Below are 18,122 nucleotides of genomic sequence, written 5' to 3'. Positions count from 1 at the left end.
TGCTGGTCTAATTTACTCTAAGCATGTACAAATAGGACGGCCCACACAGACCATAAAAGTGGAGTGGAGGTTTTGCTCAATGCGGCACTTTTGTCTGACCAGAGGCACAGGGACGCCTTCCAATGAACAAACAGATCACAAAAGAAAAGAGAAGCAAAAACACACAAAGACACTCTCACATGATAGTTAGAAATACAGTAGAATAACTCAAGAGGCCAGACTGCTGCTACAAGTGATATTCTGCTGCTATAGTGTTTGCGAAACACCCTTTCCTTTACCTGCTAAATAGGTGAAATTATGTGGTATAACCTTGGTGGCTTTTAAGCAGAATCTCTAAATTGTAAAACAATGCTTTTCAACTTTTCCAACTTCTTATCCTTGTGACTTTTTTTCTTTTTTCAGAGTCAAGGTCAGTGACTGTCAGAACATAAATATATCAAGGCCTTATGTACATATTTTTTCAACAAATTCTCAAGGTTGTTTCTCACCTTCAGAGCTGCACCAATGTGCCCCCTGTTCGTTCTCTATACATTTTATTGCACCATGGAAAGTTTTATTTGCTCTCCAGCCATTTGCTCTGGAAACCCCCTGTGGATCCTATGAGTCTTGTACATTTTATACAAGCACATACTATGGTCCTGCACATGAATACACATGTATGCAAAAACACACATATACACAACCATTTCCACAAGCTTACACACAGTTGCATATATCTGAAAGGGGTTTCCCTTTAGACAGCGGATAAATAACTAACTTCAAACAGTAAACTAGGCGCTAATGAACAGGATCCTGACAGGGTTTGCTTTCCGCAGTGCAGGGACCCACCCCACAATGGATCTATTCACAGGATCCCAGCCATGGAAAGTGTTGGTAAAGTAATCCTGCTAGAGTTTATGCGACCTTTTCTAACTCTCAGAACGGCTTTCTCCCCTCAGGCCTTTAAAGTCTAGCCAAAAACAACACTGACCTGCATCAGCTGATACAGGCAGAGGTTACCCAAATTTGCATGTTTCAAAATGGCACCCATTCACAACCAGTTGGCAAATTGATGTGGTGAGGAAAGGAACACAACGCCCCACTTCCTCTTGCGCTGTACCTGTGAGATCAGTCGTGGCAACTTCAAGGCCAGTGTCAGCGGTTGTTTGTTCCAAGTCTCTGTGCAGCAGAGGACATGGCTGGGTGGCATCTGAATGCTTCCATGCATATGTGGCTTATCACCAACAATCCTCTGCATACAGCACCTGCAACAGAAGAAGTCGTTTTATTTTTAATAAAAATGGGCAGTGCTCCTACAGTGTCTCCGCGTGCCCTGACAAAGCTAATAAAAGTCATCACGCTGCATGTGGCTTTATTCAACATGTTTGATATTCACATAGGAATAGAAATGTCAGCTGTTTCCATCTTTCATGAACACCTGCTGAAGCTGACAAAGGAGTATAGACAGAGTTTTCTCCAGCAAAGGACACTGAATTCATCAGGCTTAATATCTGAAAATGTCATCAGTCTGTCTGTGTGTCTTTTAATTTTGGACCATCTGAGCCTCCATCTGAAGTGAATGATCTTCATGTATCCATATGGCTGTGTTCATTCATATCTTTTATGTTTTGGGCAGCAAAGGGATGAAATACTGCCAGTGACAGGTAAAGCGATACTCTGTGATGGAAGCTGTTTTACAGTAGCCACTTTTCAGAAAGCAGCACAATACTTAAACACATGATATCCTTTTCCAAACCACACTTCAGAACAGCCTCTCTTCTAGATGTGAGGGTCACACTGGACTGACAACCTGTATTTATGGCTATCTGACCTGACACCATGAAAAGTTTTATTTCTATCAGATGTTTCCATTCAAAGAGAGGCAAAAAGGAAAAAAAAAACAATATCAGTCTGGACTGAATCATATGGAAAATTCAAATAAATAAACTTCTTTTTTTTCTCTTAAATACCATCTTGAAATCTAACTGAACTGGTTGTTGCTTAGTAACATGTGTTCATCTTTAAAAGTAATAAAAAAAACTTTTTTACAGCAACCTTATTAAAATACAAGGATGACACAGCGAGTCAGAGGAGCAAAGTAAGTTATATTTAGGCAACAGTCACTAATATCAAGCCAAAGCTTATATTAAGTCAAGCTCTATGCTCATACACCTGGATTGTCTTGACTCTCATCATGGCCAACTTTCTAATTACGCTGACATTTAAAAAAACAGATAACCTGCCAGGTGCAGGTTGTTCTTTCTTGTGTTTTTATGACAGGGTATGGAATTTCATAATAGCTACAGAAGTCTGTGGCATATGAATAAAACAATTTTTCATGAAAGGAAAGAAGGAAGCAGGCATGATTTTAACAGCTTCAAAGAAAGAAACTTAATAAGACCTGTAACACTTTCCATCCATAAAGCAGAGTATTCTTTGTTTCCCAGAGCTCTGTGCTGTTAAGAGCCTCACTTTCTCAGGGTTTTTGACCCCCTCAGCCTTCATCCTCCAGGACAAAACTTATGGTTGTGCTGGGTTGTAGAGACTGCAGTATTCAATGGGGAAAGAGAAACAGAGGAGGCGAAAATATGGAAGGTCAATGTGAGCAGTTGCTGGTAACCTTATGAAAACAACACCTTTGAACAGTATTTATCCCCAAATCTTGATGAGGCCTACACTGACATGTCAAAGAAGGTGTGAAATAAGTTTGTCTTCTTGTTTTATTCATTTCTCCGTCTCCTATCCCACCTACCTACTATGTGCCTAAAAGAATAACTCCCCACCACTACCTCTTCACCTCAACCCTGAAGCGTATGTCTCGGCAGCATGAATGGAGCATTGTGATGCGTCTCCGTCACGGCAGTGAATGTTTTCACTTCCATTTGATCCGTCGGCAAGGCTGCTAATTGGGTAAGCGTGTTCCCAGGTCAACTGGAGGTTTCTCTTTCCATAAATACAGCACGCCAAGGAAGGTTTCTACAGATGTTGTTTCCCACCCGCTTCAAACCAGCTTCAGGTAGTGGATGTAAATTATTGTGTCTTAAGCCACAGTCCAAATGTTTTTCTTCTCTCTCTCTTCATCAGTTTAAAAGGCTGCATTTTATCATTCTCCCAGGAACTGCTTCAAGTTCAGCCCTTTTCTTTAGGCTGTGGGTACCAAGTTGCCATTTGAACCACAGGTATCATGATGACATGGACATGGTGCCCATGTCTGACAGGTCCAAATTATGTTATTTTCCATGTGCCCTGTAACCACTGTCACAGTAAATGAGGTTCAGGGTTTATTTGTTTGTTTTTGTCATGAAATTTACATTTCCTCTCTTACGCAATCACTCAAGACGACCTTATGCGCCAACATTAAGCTCGAAACTGATGGAACATAGAGCTCAGACACACTCACAGGCTTGCTACTCCCATTCAATAGGGTGTGGTCAAAATGGACAAATGGTTAAAAAAAAGTGTCCTTGAACTGGAGTGTCTTAGTCAAAGCCTGTGTGTTGGCAAGCACCCACTAAGCTGAGGTGTCCTTACTACTTACCAGTTCTTGGGCTGCTCTCCTGCAGCTGACACCAGTCCTCCCTGGATGGGGAAAATGAAAGGAAAAATTCATATATCTTTAAAGAAGAAGAAAAAAAAAGGTTGGAGGGGTAACTGCTCTACCATAAAAAATACCAAAATACCACCTAGAATGAGATGGATGCTTGCATTGAAAATAATAACCTAGAAAGCTAGGGCACATATTGTTATGACTTAAATATATTTATTTGTACTACAATGATCAGTGGTCATATGAGTGGTAGGAGGCAACTTTTGCTGTCTTTCTTCTGAGCAAAAATAATAACAATTTAAAAAAATGGATCATTTAAATGATACCCTAAATGTTGACATTTATGGTTAAGTTCAGACCAATGTAAAACATTAAAAAAAGTGAGGTGAGCGTCAACAGAGCCCTGTTTCTGTAAGACATTAACCACCTTCATCTCAAAGCTTGTCCATAAAGCTCACCTCCCACTCTGATACAGAGTAATGGCACCACCATGTGGTAGAAAGAAAGACTTACTCGCTTCCTTAATTTCTGAATCTATCTATCCCCACAGGTAGATTCGGTTTTTGATGTTTTCTATTAACAATTAGCACTTAGCAAGTATTTTTGCACAAGACTTAAATATCTAATTTAATAACACCTCTATCACGAAATGATAGCAGGAAATAGTACAAACACTACTTTGGTCTGTATTTCAAATTGCTTTTCACTCCAATCTCAACCAAAACAGGCCAGTTGGGCAAGGGAACTCATCATTTTCAGCTTACATGAAACAAATTTGTTCACCAAGTTTTATTATGCATTTATCTCTAGTTAAAGCCTAAGCAAAATAATTCTGTATGGTGTTACTAACACAAACCAGAGGATGGCAGAATTCACACATGGACTCACTTCAGCCTACCACATGCACACAAGCAACATGACATATTAAAAGCTATAAAAGTGATGGTAAGTCTGCATGGCTGGTCGGTTGTTAGTGGGACCCCATCTGCACAAACAATAACAAATGTGTCACTGTAGTGTCATAAAACGGTAAATATCATGCAGAAAAAGTCTCATTTAGGTGATTCATCTTGATTTACTCATGCAGCAGGATGTGGGCATTAAGGAAGGTGGGCTGAATCTTCTGTGGTAAATCATTATTCATCATGTGGGCTTGAATTTTTAAAGATGACTGAAACAAGATCCAAAAGAGAGAATAAATATTTTCCACACTAAGTACACCTCTTTTATAAAAATGTGCATACTTGTTCCTTCCCTTTAATCTTTACATATTGTCTTTTAAAATAGTTCACATTTTATGGATTTTAAAAACAAAGGTTTTCTCAAATTTGTGGTATGTATAGCAGTTTGTTAAGTAGTACACCAGCTTTATTACTTTGAACAGGAATTTTAGTTTTATTAATTAATTAGTAAAATCTGGAAAATAATTAGTAGTTCAATCAGGATGTAAACTAATTACAACTGAACTTTACTTCACCTATAATAGTAAAATTCAGTTTAATTATATTTTATTATTATTATTGTTATTATTATTGTTGTTGTTGTTTAACCATTTTTACATTAAGCACTTAATATTAAAAATAAAATTTAAAACTGTGTTTGGTCGATTATTTAACCCATTTAGTAATACCAATTGGTGCTGTATTATATACCACTGGAAACCCTGATTAGTTCATCTTACAACGAGGTATAACTTGTAAGGATCATTCTTCTGTGAAACTTGATGGCCAGACATATCATCGATTCTGGAGCCAGTGGTGATCCCATGTCTTTATAATGTAGGGCCAAATCCATCAGTCAGGATCATCACACATTACCTCCAGAATTTGGGACTGGAAAGGATGGAAGGGCCTGGCCTGATTCCAGACTCAAATGAACACTTGTGGCATCAGTTTGGATTTGTGCTGGTGACCAACACAACCACGCACGTTGAACTTAAGTAACTCCTGGTTGAGAAATAGGACTGTATCACACAGCAAAATGTGACCAGACTGGTGACCAGCATGAGAAGGAGGTGCCAGGCTGATGCTGCAGTGTACTGATCTTCCACACACTACTGAGGTCTTTGACAATGTAAAGTGGAAAATTGTCCAATATGTATTGTGTTTTTGTTTTCTTTTGTTTTCTTTTTGTTTTCTTTTTTTTTTCTCTCTCTCTTTTTTTTTAATCATTGTGGAAGTGTGCAAAAATCCGAAGAGGGACTCAAAATGACTGGATAGTATTGTAAAACATGATGGCTCCATGTAGGGATGGAGCTGGTCTGTCGGGGTGGTTGCAGAGGAGGAGGACACTGGACAAGCTGCTGTTGATGTAAGCCACCCTCTGCATGCCACCATCACATCATGGTGGAGCTCGTCCTGCAGCAGACTGTTTACAGCACATTGGGGAAGGGTGGAGAAGGTGGTGGCACTACTACAGAACTAAATGTGGACATACTGTAGGCTGTGTCCATGTCACCTTACTTTGGCACATTTTTTTGGGGGGGCACTTCCTACATGCTGAACTTTTTTGATCATTCCGCTTTCCTTACAATGTATTCCAAATTCAACTTTCCACTAATGTATACAGTAAAACATTTGGTAATGGGCAGAAGAAATAATCAACCAAACACAAATGTCTTCATTTTTTTGTAGTTTATATGATTACATCGGCATATAAGCCTTCCACTAATATGTTTCTGTAATAATTACTCATTTGTAATGCAGGATTTTCAGAGTTCTTATATTAAGTGGTACTATTTTAATTTAATTATCCTCAAATATATTTCTTGTCAAACAGCTTCGGCTAAAAAACGTAATGTGTTTGCTATGTTAGTCCCAAAATGACTATAACGGGCATTAAGTATGATTAACCTACTTTGCGTTAATGTAGGTTTCGTGAAAAAAGTTTCCTCGCCATTTGCCTAACTCTTAAAAAAATTAATAAAAAATAACATGATATAGGCTACGCCCTCAATGAGTGTTCGTCTGGCCTTTAAACTATGAACAAACAATGTGTAACAGTTAGTCAGTACGGCCATTTCTCTGTTTGACCACTTCCTTTTACGTTTTCCACCTCCTCTTCTCTACCTGTCTGAACTGGGCGTGTTTGTCTCCTTAGGGAACACTATTCCCAATTCGTTCTACTTCACAGGAAATTCCTCAGAATAAGCACACCGACCGAAAACCTTGGGACGAGGTAAGATTATATTCGTATTCCAAGTGACTTTGACGTTAGAATGGCAGGAAATAACTTTTATGTCTGGTAGATAACTGCGCAGCTGCGTTTACATGTGCCCGAAGGACCAACCACATAACAAAGGCTGCTCATAATCCAGGTGTTGCTAATCTGTGCTAGGCCAATAAATGGATATAACGTCACGCGCTTACAGTTATTAAACCTGTGCTGACACTTTCTTTTGCTCTGAGGAGACTAAAACTTGCCTCAATGTGGATGTTTTCACTGTTTAGGGGGAAAGTGATAACTTGTCCTTTGGGTTAAAAAGTGAAATCTTTATAAATTGCAACAGCATATTTAGGTTTCTGTTGATAGAATTATCAGGTTTTAAATATTTGTTGTGTAACATTGCTTCTTGGTCTTTTTGCAGCGAGTATAATATTGTTGGACTTATGCTGTAACACATCTCAACAAGCCTCCCTCACAAGACTGATAACTGTACCCTACAGCTGCTCACTGTGTAGCAGCACAAAGAGCTGAGTGTGTTCATTAAATCTTACCCCCTGGCATCGGTTTTGTACAGTACTAATTGTCACTAAGAGAAACAGACATTTCTGGTGATTATGCCTACTAGTTTTGGTTCATTAGGTTATTTGTTTGTTTTATTTTTATTATTATTATGTTATTTATTTTGTGAGTGGGGGGAGTTTGGTGCAGTGTGTGGAGATTTCGGTCTCTCCTGCACCAGATTCGTGTCCCTGCTCGTCACACATTCCACAGCTGTGCCCTCCCTTCTTCTCCCCACTCTCCTCTCCCCTTCCTTACCTGCCTGATGTGTTTTATCTTTTCACTGTGCCTCATTAAAATCAGCCAGTTTTTCAGCAGATTTAGGCCATTATCGACTGAATCGTACAGTAACACGTAATGAAAGTTCTGCGGTCTCATCTCTCCTTTTTGGTGGAACCAGCCTGTGCTGCCTGTGTGTACTGTGATATCTTATTTATAGATGTATTGGCTGAGACAAGTTTTTTCAGGGGGCTGCAGCATCATTGCAGAGACACTGCAGTAGAGACAGAGTTAGAATCAGTTTCAAACAAGACCACTTGCAGCATAAGGAGTAGGAGATCTGTGTTTGTTTGATGCTGGCCAAGTTAATCAGGATGTTGAGAAACACTTAATCTGCAGACACATGATTCACCCCAAATGTTTCCTAATGTTCCAAACAAATCAGGTCAAGAAAAGGTTCCATATATTACTTTTTTTTTTACCCCCTTAAAATATTTTATGTGTGGGCCAATGTTAGGGTGATATCTTATGTCTTATATCTTATATATCTCTTTAGCTCACACCATGATCACAGCTGCAGAGTATGGAGAAACATCATGGGAGCTGTCTGTGCAAATTGACCAAAAATATGGAGATGAGTCCATGAAATTTAAACTAAGGGTGAAGGGAGACTTGCACGTTGGAGGCCTAATGCTGAAGTTGGTGGAGAAAATCAGTAAGTGTCTCAGATGGGTTTCAAACTGCCACATGAAATATGGGTAAACTCTGGGAATTGCATTTAAAACTGAATTTGCCTGCCATAACTGGTTTTTAACACAGAGCCTTGGTCTCAACCTTCTACCACAACAGGTCTGTTAGTCAAGCCACACCCTTGTTTGCCCTGCATTTTTATTCGCCACAGTGTCATTGTTTGGGCACAATGCCTTGGCTTGTGAAGCCTAAGGGGACAAAGTTTAGCTAGCGCCTGATCTGATATCCCTTTACAGTCTCCTGTAAACATGGGGGAGTTAATGACACTAACATGGAGGGATAGTCTATTTTTTTTGTCATCAACAGATGCTTTTTAGCCCAGCATTACAAGATGATGTCACGTAGAATTATTAAACTACACCACCTACACATGAGTGGGTTTCTGTTGCTTACAGATGTAGATTGCCTTGGGAAACATGACGTGCAATTACAGATCAAGGTTAACACCTACTGTACCAAAGGTCAAACACAGTTAATGTGTGGTGTTAGATATGTAACTTGGGGTCACTAGCCAGGTGGCCAGTAAATTATTAGAAATTATAACCCCGTGGGACTAATCTGAACCTCTTTGTCAAACATACCTACATTACAGTAGTTCATCGGGCTGTCCATCAATGTTTTACCTGCTTTCAGCTTTATATCCTACAATGCCCTTTGAAGATAGTAGTAGTATGAGATTAAATGGAATAACAGGGTTAAGAACTATTTTGTACATCTAATCTTATCCATACACAATTGTTCCTGTAAAAATCAATTTTATATCTTAACAACTGGTAGTTATTTTCATTTAATAATACACTTTGAAGTTGAAATATGAGATATTAGTAATAATCCTGCTTTTACCTAATCTGTTCTGCAGAGGCTCCTCAGGACTGGTCAGACCATGCGCTGTGGTGGGAGCAAAGGAAATGTTGGCTGCTCAAGACCCACTGGACTTTGGACAAATATGGAATTCAGGCAAAGTCAAATTTGACACTTAAAATCCAGTTTCCTTCAAAATGTACTCAGAAAGAAATAGAATTCTTGTGGGAATGTCCTCTCCAGTTAAAGCATAATAAATAAATCCTGTACAGGGGTGGAGAAGTTTTTCATAGCTGCCCTTGGAGACTGTTAAATAAAATCATATCTTCATGCTGACAGACTGATAGTTCATTTTTATAACTACGTTCAGGGCTGCAAAAGCAATGTGATAGATTTTTAATTTGTATTACACATTAAATTACAGTCACGTTCTGCTTAGGCATAAAGATTTGCACAATTTAAAATCCCAAAGGATATTGCAACTGCAACCATGTCCTAAAAAATGAGCATGTGACAACAATTCACATTAGATGAAATGGTGTTTCTTAGGCTGATGCTGACTTGCGCTACACACCCCAGCACAAACCCTTGTTGCTGCAACTTCCCAACATGAAAACCATCAGGATGACTGTGTGCTTCTCCAGCATGGTCTTCGGTGCAGTAGGCGAAATCTGCAAAACACTAAGTGAGTTTATCTGTGCCTGGACACCCCATCCTCTGTTTTAGCTATGAGTTGTGATTGTGAGTGTTCCTACTGGACACTCACAGCTTCTCCTCATTGCTCTGTTACAGATATCAGAAGACCAGAGGAACTGTCCCTGCTCAAGCCTCCAGACGATCTCTCCAAAAAGAAAAAGAAGAAAGATAAGAACTCAGCTGAGGAAGACCTCTGGGACATCGGGGATTTTCTTAACGGGGTACAAGTAGGAACAGGTACTATAAAATTCTAAATGATGGTTTTACATCAGACAGCAAACTGTAACAAAGTTAACAAGAATTCTACAACCTAATTTCAGTGAGCAGAAGCTTCAGCATTGCTGTAACGCTTGCATTCAGATTGCTGTTAAACCCCTGCGAAGGCATCCTCTTTTTGTCTACTTCTGCTAGACTAGTTGAAGATTTTAAAAAATCAGCTTTAAATGTAGTTAGGCCTCATAATATCATTAGGGAGGCATTTGAATGGCCTAAAATTAATTCAGCAACATGATAAGGACCTCAAACTGTCAAAGGACTCAAAGGACTATATTTGGAACAAAGATAACTTGAAGATGTTTAGCCTGATCTCAACAGCATTATGTAGATGAGACAGCCTTCTTAAAAACAACCCCCTTCTGTCCTGGTACAGTGTGCAAGTGCACCTTAGGCAGCAAAGGCAGCAAATAAACTATTTTTTGCTGTTTACATTGCTATTTATATCTTATTTACTTGAAGTAGTTATAACTTTTGCACAGAACTGTAGATGTTCTGAGATCCGAAAGGTTTCATCACAGTTCTTATTCATGAGATTCGAAAGAAAGCATCTCTCTAACTTCCACTAAGTACCCAGCACAGATTCCACACCAACCTTAAATTCACTCTTAATTCAGACTTTTGATTTCTTATTTCTATATTTTGTTCTGGTCAAACTTTTCCTCTAAATGTTGCTTCTCCCTTGAATATTTTGTGTCTAGTTTGAGTTCTTTCAGCTTATTTTTGTCTGCTGGTTAAACTAGACTCCTCTAAATTTAGTTCGCTATGAAGTATGCTAAATATTGGCTTTTTGTTAAAGCTTTATTGTAATAATTTATATTTGTTTATCTCCAAACAAGGCCCTGCACACAGCAAGACAATGACAGCAACCTACGATCCAGAGAATGGGATGCCCATGTCGTCCACCAGCCTTTGGTTTGGAGAAAACCCCCTTGCTGAGTGTCAGCCAAACCTGCCACCTGCTGAGCTGGCCAAGATGTACCAGCCGCTGTCATACGTGGATAAAGCAATCAACAATGCAGGGTAGAAACTAAAAACTTCTAGTTTGTAGTTTCGTCCAAACTTCCAGTGTTATATAATGTTAATGCTATGCTAATATGGTTCATCTGGTTTACTGCAGGTGGCTGGACTCATCTCGTTCTCTCATGGAACAAGACATTCAGGAGGATAGCAAGCTATTGCTTCGATTCAAGTACAATGTCTTCTTTGATCTCAACCCTAAAGTAAGATGGTGTATTCCTTAATTTAAAAAAGAAATCTAAGTTAGAAGTTGCTGATCATAACTTGAGTGTGTGTGTTTTTGCATTTCAGTACGATGCTGTCAGGATAACCCAGCTGTACGAACAGGCTCGGTGGTCCATCCTGCTAGAGGAGATAGACTGCACTGATGAGGAAATGCTGATGTTTGCTTCATTACAGGTAAATTATATTAAAGAAGATAAATGATTTGATCTTTCCTGCCTGAAGTAATCTAAACCCTGACAGCATCAATGTTGTAAGGTTATATTAATTACTATATTTTTTATCTTAAAGACAATTAATAAAATATCACAAATGTGAAGTATAAATAATACAGTATGAAAACATTAGATTTCTATTGAAACCCCAGAAAAAAATCAATGTACATCTTTTATTTGTAATTTTGTTACAGTTTATTAGAAATTATTTGAAAATCTTACTTTGAGTATATCTCTGCTACTGCAAGGTCTATTTGAGTCATTTTGGAGTCATAGTTAAGGGAACACTTGTGATGTGTAAATATCAGTATATGTTTTACTTTTGAAAAAGTAAATTAAGATGGCACATAGCACAAAAGGACAAAGTTTCAGGATAGCCTAAAAAACACTGTCAGGATTAATATGAATATCCTTTTGGAAAAATGCTGCTGTAGCCCTGAACCTCCATTAAATCATAGAATATTATGTTAAAATTATCTCTGCAAAGGTCAACTCTGATAAAGTAAAGCAGAAAATTATTAGAGAGGTTTTAGTAAGTGATCAACTCAGTGAGTTTTACTGTGATTCTTAGTTAAAGCTTTTATCCCATTATCCTGCGGTGTTGCCTCTTAAGGCAGTTAGTTTTCTTTTTTTTTAAGGGAACATCTTGAGGTGACTGCTGAAATACATTCAGCCTTTAATAGGCAGCTTATTTTATCCACAAAATGAACTTCTTTAGGTAAAAAAATCCCATTAAAAGTATCTTAAAGACTAAAGATGTATACAACTTCCTTTGTTTTCATTATCATTACACCAGAGTTGTGTTCTTTGGGGAAATTTTAGTTTATTTTTTCTATTTGTTTCATGCAATTTTTTATTTTGTTGATTTGAAAATATATGAAATCAGACAAAAAAACAAAATTCCCATGAAATGTGTCAATGCAACACCACAAACAGGGATAGTTTATCAACATTTGGGTCCCTAAACATGGTCAGTAAAAGTCTCACTAATCCTCTATGACACTGAATTTACACTTGAATGACGTTGCATGCACTGACAATGAAAGCATTTTACGATCTCTATAAACCTTTTAGAATTGCCTTGTTTTTGTTAAATTGTACTTTTATAAATACATTTATCTTTCCCTTAATGAGTCCTTATTTGTGATGGTTGGTAATCATGGAAGACTGTCCTCCAAGGCTACAGTAATATGACCTAATTTAATTTTAAGTTCAGTATTCTGTAACTGTTTGAGCTCAGAATACAAGAGAGCGGGTTGGATGTCGAAATACATGAAAGGACGAGTCAGGGCATGATGAAAATCCAACTGCAGGGGGAGGATAAGGAGGGTGAAGCAAAAGAAGAGAAATAAGAAGAGATTAAGTGAAATACAAGCTACCATACTATAAATTATACTGTTTAGAGACATTAATTATTGACAATGGTTTTAGAAGAAACATACCCTGTCTTTAAACTTCAGCCCACTCTTTGCTTATTTTGGGGCAGTGATTCAAAAATTACAGCAATTCACAGGAAGTCTTATTCACCTACAGACTGGTGCAAAGTCCAGCAGACAGCTGTACTCAATCACCCCACCCCCCCGACAATGGAGTTAGGCCTTTTGCTTAACTCTAGAAAAACTAATAATGACTTGTACTTACTAGAACCTAGGTGTGAGATATTTGTTAGAAGGATTGCACAATCAAGAGTAAAAGCTTTTTTGTTGTTGTTGTTGTTTTGTTAGTATCACATTTGCAAACTGACCATGTCAAAGGAGACACTGGACCACTCCAATGAACCAGAAGTCGACGAAGTAGAAGCCGCCCTTTTTAACCTGGAGGCAACCCTCGAAAGCGGTCACACAGAAAAAATTCTGGTAAGTTTATTTTTGAAAGAATGCCACAATGAAGTTAACGTCACCTGAGAATATCAGGGTTTCAGGTTTGTTAGAGCAGAGTATCGATTTTTAAGCTGAAGTTTGTTGGTGGACATTCACTGATCGTCCATTTTAGCTTTGCGGTACCACAAGAAAACACAGGATATTTGACTTTTATTTATGTCGCCCCCCAGGAAGACATTACAGACATTCCAGAGCTGGCAGATTCCCTCCGGCTGTTTAGGTAAACTCACCCTTGGATATAATTACTAAACTAAAACCTCAATTATCTGCCACTGTAATTTGTCGTTCTCTGTCTTTAGGATCTTGCATGTTGAGTGTGATTAGCCAACAAACCCTGGCAAAAAATATAAAATCATCGCTTTTGAAAGATGTCTATTCAGTTGTTTTAATTTGATTTAAAGAAAAACCATCACTCAATTTTCATGTAGAAAAAAATATGCAAAAGTCTAAATATACTAATTAGTCTGTATTTAAAGGAGATTACTTGAAGACTAAGCTGTTATTGAGAGAAAACGTGGCTCCAACTAGGGGAAATTTAAACAGTTGGAAAAGTTATATAACTCTTCCAAAAGGAATTTGTCAGCAGATGTTGGTTGCTGTCAGTCAGTTTTCTCTAAAACTTTGAGCAATTTGGAGGAAGATGTCAAATTGCAGGTTAGAAAACTCTAAACAAACTTACTTAAAAACAGAAAATGCACAAAAAAGTAAGAAGTAAACCTGAAGTAAACCTCATTATCCCCAGTCATTGATGAGATGGGGTTGATGTCTGGTAAAGAACCAGGCAAGATGGCATTCATTACCTGACACACAGATTACCAAGTGTACCTGGGAATTTTGGACACTTCTTGTTCCATCAACAGCAATTATGTTTGGAAGGGATTAAGTCATTTTTCAGGATGATGATGCATCGTCACAGAGCAAAAAGTGTTCAAACTTTTCTTCAAATCAGTGACGTGGCTAGCTAACAGTCTGGATAAACATGTTCCAGGAGTATTGATTTTGCTTTTCTTTTTGCTTGGGTTTAAAGTTGGGTAGCTTGGAAAATGATAATTATTTTAAACCAATTTATTAGAAATTTATGTCTATGGATTTTCTTTTCTTTTTTTTTATCATGTTTTTATCACAATTACCTCAAGACCATCAGTAGATCTGCTCTGCAGAAATAGTCTGTCTTGATTATTTTTTAAAAATTACATTTCTTCAGCCTTCTTTTGAATTTATATAGTTCTGATTACATCTTTGCCACTAATCAGACCCAAGAGACTGACCCTGAAGCCCTACAAAGAGTACTGGTTTGTTTTCAAGGACACCACCATCTCTTACTACAAGAACAAAGACTCCTCCAGTGGAGAGCCAATAGACCAGTTTCACCTCCGAGGTCTGTGATAAAGAATTATGTAAAAAATAAACACAATTTTATGTTAATAATCATAAAAGTTAAAAAATGCCTTGTTGTGTTATGATGTCTTAATCCTTGTAGCATAAGAACACTAGAAATCTGAAATCAGGATTGTCCTGTAGTTTAATGATAAATAAATATATAAAGGAAACTGTCTGGGAAAGTAATAACAAATATAATTCTTAGATTATAGTAACTAGTTTTTAGCTGTTAATTATAATCTCTTCCACTTGAATCATCAGGCTGTGAGGTGGTCCCTGATGTTAACGTTACAGACAAGAAGTTTGGCCTCAAGCTCCTGCTCCCAGTGGCTGACGGCATGAATGAAGTGTACATCCGATGTGACAATGTAAGGCCCCCTTCCTCACCTCTGTGATTTAAAGCTCTTTTCCATTCTTTTAAAAATTCCTCCCTGTTCTCATAACAACTTTGAGGCTAATTTAATCCCCCGTGTTTTGTTTTTCTTCCCTTTGGTGCAGGAAAACCAGTATGCCAAGTGGAAAGCTGCATGCATCCTCGCCTCCAAAGGCAAGACGATGGCCTACAGCTCCTACAAATCAGAAGTAAAGAAGATCCAGTCCTTTCTGCAAATGAAGAACATGGCGCCCCCTCCTGGCCAGGCAGCTCCAGACATCGAGGCTATGGAGATGAACGCTGAATGTTTTGTCTCACCTCGCTCCGCCAGGAAGCACAAGACCAAGCAGGTTTGTTTAAGAGGTGCCAGCAGTGTAAATGAGTATCATTGCTAAAAACTGTTGCTAACTTTGCCTATCGTGGTTGCATCAAGCTAACAGGAAGACTCCTGGAGGCCCAGCAGAACATATCATCGCTGTCCTTAACGGAGGCCAAGATGCGCTTTATTCAGGCCTGGCAGTCCCTTCCAGACTTTGGTATAAAGTACTACATTGTCAGGTACAAGGCAAATATTTAGGTAAAGTTGACATTTTATCTGGGGTATAAATAAAAATGTATTTGACTTTATGTTTACTTTCCTTTCAGATTTAAAGGGAGTAAGAAGGATGAAATTCTGGGGATCTCATATAACCGCCTGATCCGTATCGACATGTCCTCTGGCTTACCTGTCACCACATGGAGGTTTTCCAACATGAAGCAATGGAACGTCAACTGGGAGATAAGACAGGTAAGGGTGTAGTTTCTTGTTTAGCAGTATTTATGACAGATAACACTACTTTAGATGCACAAATCATTTATATTTTGTGTGTAATTTCAGGTGTCAATAGAATTTGACCAGAATGTGCTAATAGCCTTCTGCTGTGTGAGCTGTGACTGCAAAGTGGTCCATGAGTTCATCGGTGGTTACATCTTCCTCTCCACAAGATCTAAAGACCAGAACGAAACTCTAGACGAAGACATGTTCCATAAACTTACAGGAGGCCAAGAATGACCAAAGACGTATTAGCTTGTTTCATCTTGTATGTTTCATATTTGCTTTTGGATGGATTACAACGCTGAAGCAGTGTTACACAAACTCTGAGCAAAACACTGCTAAAGATAATCAGTTGAAGCAAAGTCACAGATAGGAATGAATATTTTTACTCTAAGAAAAATGCCATAATCTGTTTTGCCATTACATATACAGAAGATTAATGGTTTTGATGTAAATATGTAGTTAATCTGTTTCTTAAAACTTGGATATTTGTAAGAAGTTAGCTTTTGTGGTAGTAATAGATGTTACTAGATGTTAATAGATGTCAAATAATAAAGAAAATAAATACTTAAAAATCATTAAAGACTGTTTTTATAGCCAATAACTTCTTGCACAGTGGTTAGAAAATAGATTTCTACAACAAAGACATTATTATTATTATTATTATTATTATTATTATTATTATTATTATACCATGTCCAATTTGGATACATTTGTTGCTTCAGACTCAGTTCTGTAACACATCTGATTTATTCTATGCAGCACTAGCACTGCGGTCACATCTAGCCCACAAAACCATCCTGTCTGGCCTGCAAATAATTAATGAATTTACACAATGAGAAGGGGGGAAAGGGAGTTTCTTTGTTGTATTAAGGATCCAAACAGCCTGAAGAGATGCATTTCTTGCTTTCTCTTTTATTCTTGTTAGGCTTGAATAATTATTGATGTGGTATGGGAATATCTAGTGTTTAAGGTTGCATTTTCCTGCGACAAGCCTATGTTGCACATGGTATGATTCTTTGAAAGTAATATGTTTTGTGTTAAAGTGACATAAGATTGTATAATTTTACAACAAAGATTATAGCAATCATACAACAAATTTCTTAGCAAATGAGGCAGACGAGTAGATCTATCTACTAAAAGCTGATGTGATGGATGCATACCTAATAGTTGGTTCTTTATTGTTCATCAGATTAATTCTTTCAGGTTTTTTCCTCCTGTTTCCAACAATTATTCTCCACTAACTAGATAACCTGGTCAGTTATTATAGATGTCCAGCAGTTTACTCCAAGTCAGGATTGCACTGTGTCATCATATTTTTTTAAAATACAGATTTTCACATCCCAGTAATTTGCTCCCTTAGATTTGCAAGAAAATTAGATATGATATACTAAACATGCTAATTAATCGTTTTATCTAAATATTTTAGATTTGCTTTAATGATTGTTTATATTTTCAAATCTGACCCCAACAGTTTCTATTTTGAAAACTTTGGCCTCTGAGAAAATGTTATCAATGACTCTTTCTATGCTGATTGCTTAGTCAGGTAAAAATAGTTCAAAGCTTGCTACTGACATACCTTCTACCTTGGAAAATGATACTTTTCAACACAAGATGCTCTCTTTTGCACTTTTAGCTTCATCACCGCTGAACCAGGGAGGCTGGTGCACCATATGCAGTTACAAAACATCTCATAAATAATGCAGGCAAAATGTCTCCATATCAGCTAAATCAACACACAATACTGGTGGGAAGTACAAATACATCCAATACACCCATGTCAGGTAACTGAAGAGGTGGTGAACGATAGCACACCAACCTTTTCCATTTTCTCCATGTGGATTTTGCAAATCCTACAAGTGTGCTTAAAGTAATTGTCTTTCTATATGAAAATAATGGGAATTTTCAGTGGAATTTCACTTCAGAATTCATGCTTTCTTTCTTTTAATGACAAATACAAACAATCATGGTTTGAACCAAAGTTCTTGTGTGTCATTAACGACTTTTACAGGCCTCGTCAATCCAATATAAATTAATTCTCATCTTGTTTTTTTCTCAAACCTGAAGCTGCCACCAGGGATAGTCTCTAACTACAGTTAAACGTGTCATTCAACTGGCAATCAAGCATGTCACCAATATATGGTAAAACTTATCCATTGGAGAGGTTACCCAGGGCCTCTAATTTCAGGGCAGGTAGGAGTATTTTCTGATGATGTGATACCCTGAATGG

The 18,122-nt window shown here is 37.8% G+C and overlaps 1 protein-coding gene across 2 annotated transcripts; it reads left to right on the top strand.

Moving 5' to 3' along the window:
- Positions 1 to 6,551: 6,551 nt before the first annotated feature.
- fermt1 (FERM domain containing kindlin 1) lies at positions 6,552 to 16,464 on the top strand. 2 transcript variants are annotated; one of them, XM_041976629.1, is made up of 17 exons: positions 6,552 to 6,703; positions 7,113 to 7,299; positions 8,025 to 8,183; positions 9,078 to 9,175; positions 9,569 to 9,704; positions 9,812 to 9,952; positions 10,828 to 11,011; positions 11,109 to 11,211; positions 11,300 to 11,407; positions 13,170 to 13,301; positions 13,496 to 13,545; positions 14,579 to 14,703; positions 14,967 to 15,073; positions 15,204 to 15,428; positions 15,512 to 15,636; positions 15,724 to 15,865; positions 15,956 to 16,464. In XM_041976629.1, the coding sequence occupies exons 3-17, from the start codon at positions 8,033 to 8,035 to the stop codon at positions 16,127 to 16,129; spliced, it is 2,001 nt and encodes a 666-aa protein (XP_041832563.1). In that variant the 5' UTR covers positions 6,552 to 6,703; positions 7,113 to 7,299; positions 8,025 to 8,032; the 3' UTR covers positions 16,130 to 16,464. The 2 variants fall into 2 exon arrangements, with proteins under 2 accessions (XP_041832563.1, XP_041832562.1); XM_041976628.1 differs by lacking the exon at positions 7,113 to 7,299 and having other exon boundaries at positions 6,553 to 6,703.
- Positions 16,465 to 18,122: the final 1,658 nt, after the last annotated feature.

This window comes from Melanotaenia boesemani, chromosome 22 (assembly GCF_017639745.1).
Source record: "Melanotaenia boesemani isolate fMelBoe1 chromosome 22, fMelBoe1.pri, whole genome shotgun sequence".
Taxonomy (NCBI): Eukaryota; Metazoa; Chordata; class Actinopteri; order Atheriniformes; family Melanotaeniidae; genus Melanotaenia; species Melanotaenia boesemani.
The sequence above is the reverse complement of the archived record's forward strand: the minus strand, read 5'-3'. Positions and strand labels throughout refer to the sequence as shown.

What these genes read in the sequence shown, in the direction of transcription:
- fermt1 (XM_041976629.1), top strand. Translation starts at nt 8,033, where the DNA reads ATGATCACAGCTGCAGAGTATGGAGAAACATCATGGGAGCTGTCTGTG. An exon ending in CGAAATCTGCAAAACACTAA is followed by an intron (nt 9,705 to 9,811) that starts GTGAGTTTATCT and finishes GCTCTGTTACAG; the next exon opens with ATATCAGAAGACCAGAGGAA. An exon ending in CGGGGTACAAGTAGGAACAG is followed by an intron (nt 9,953 to 10,827) that starts GTACTATAAAAT and finishes TCTCCAAACAAG; the next exon opens with GCCCTGCACACAGCAAGACA.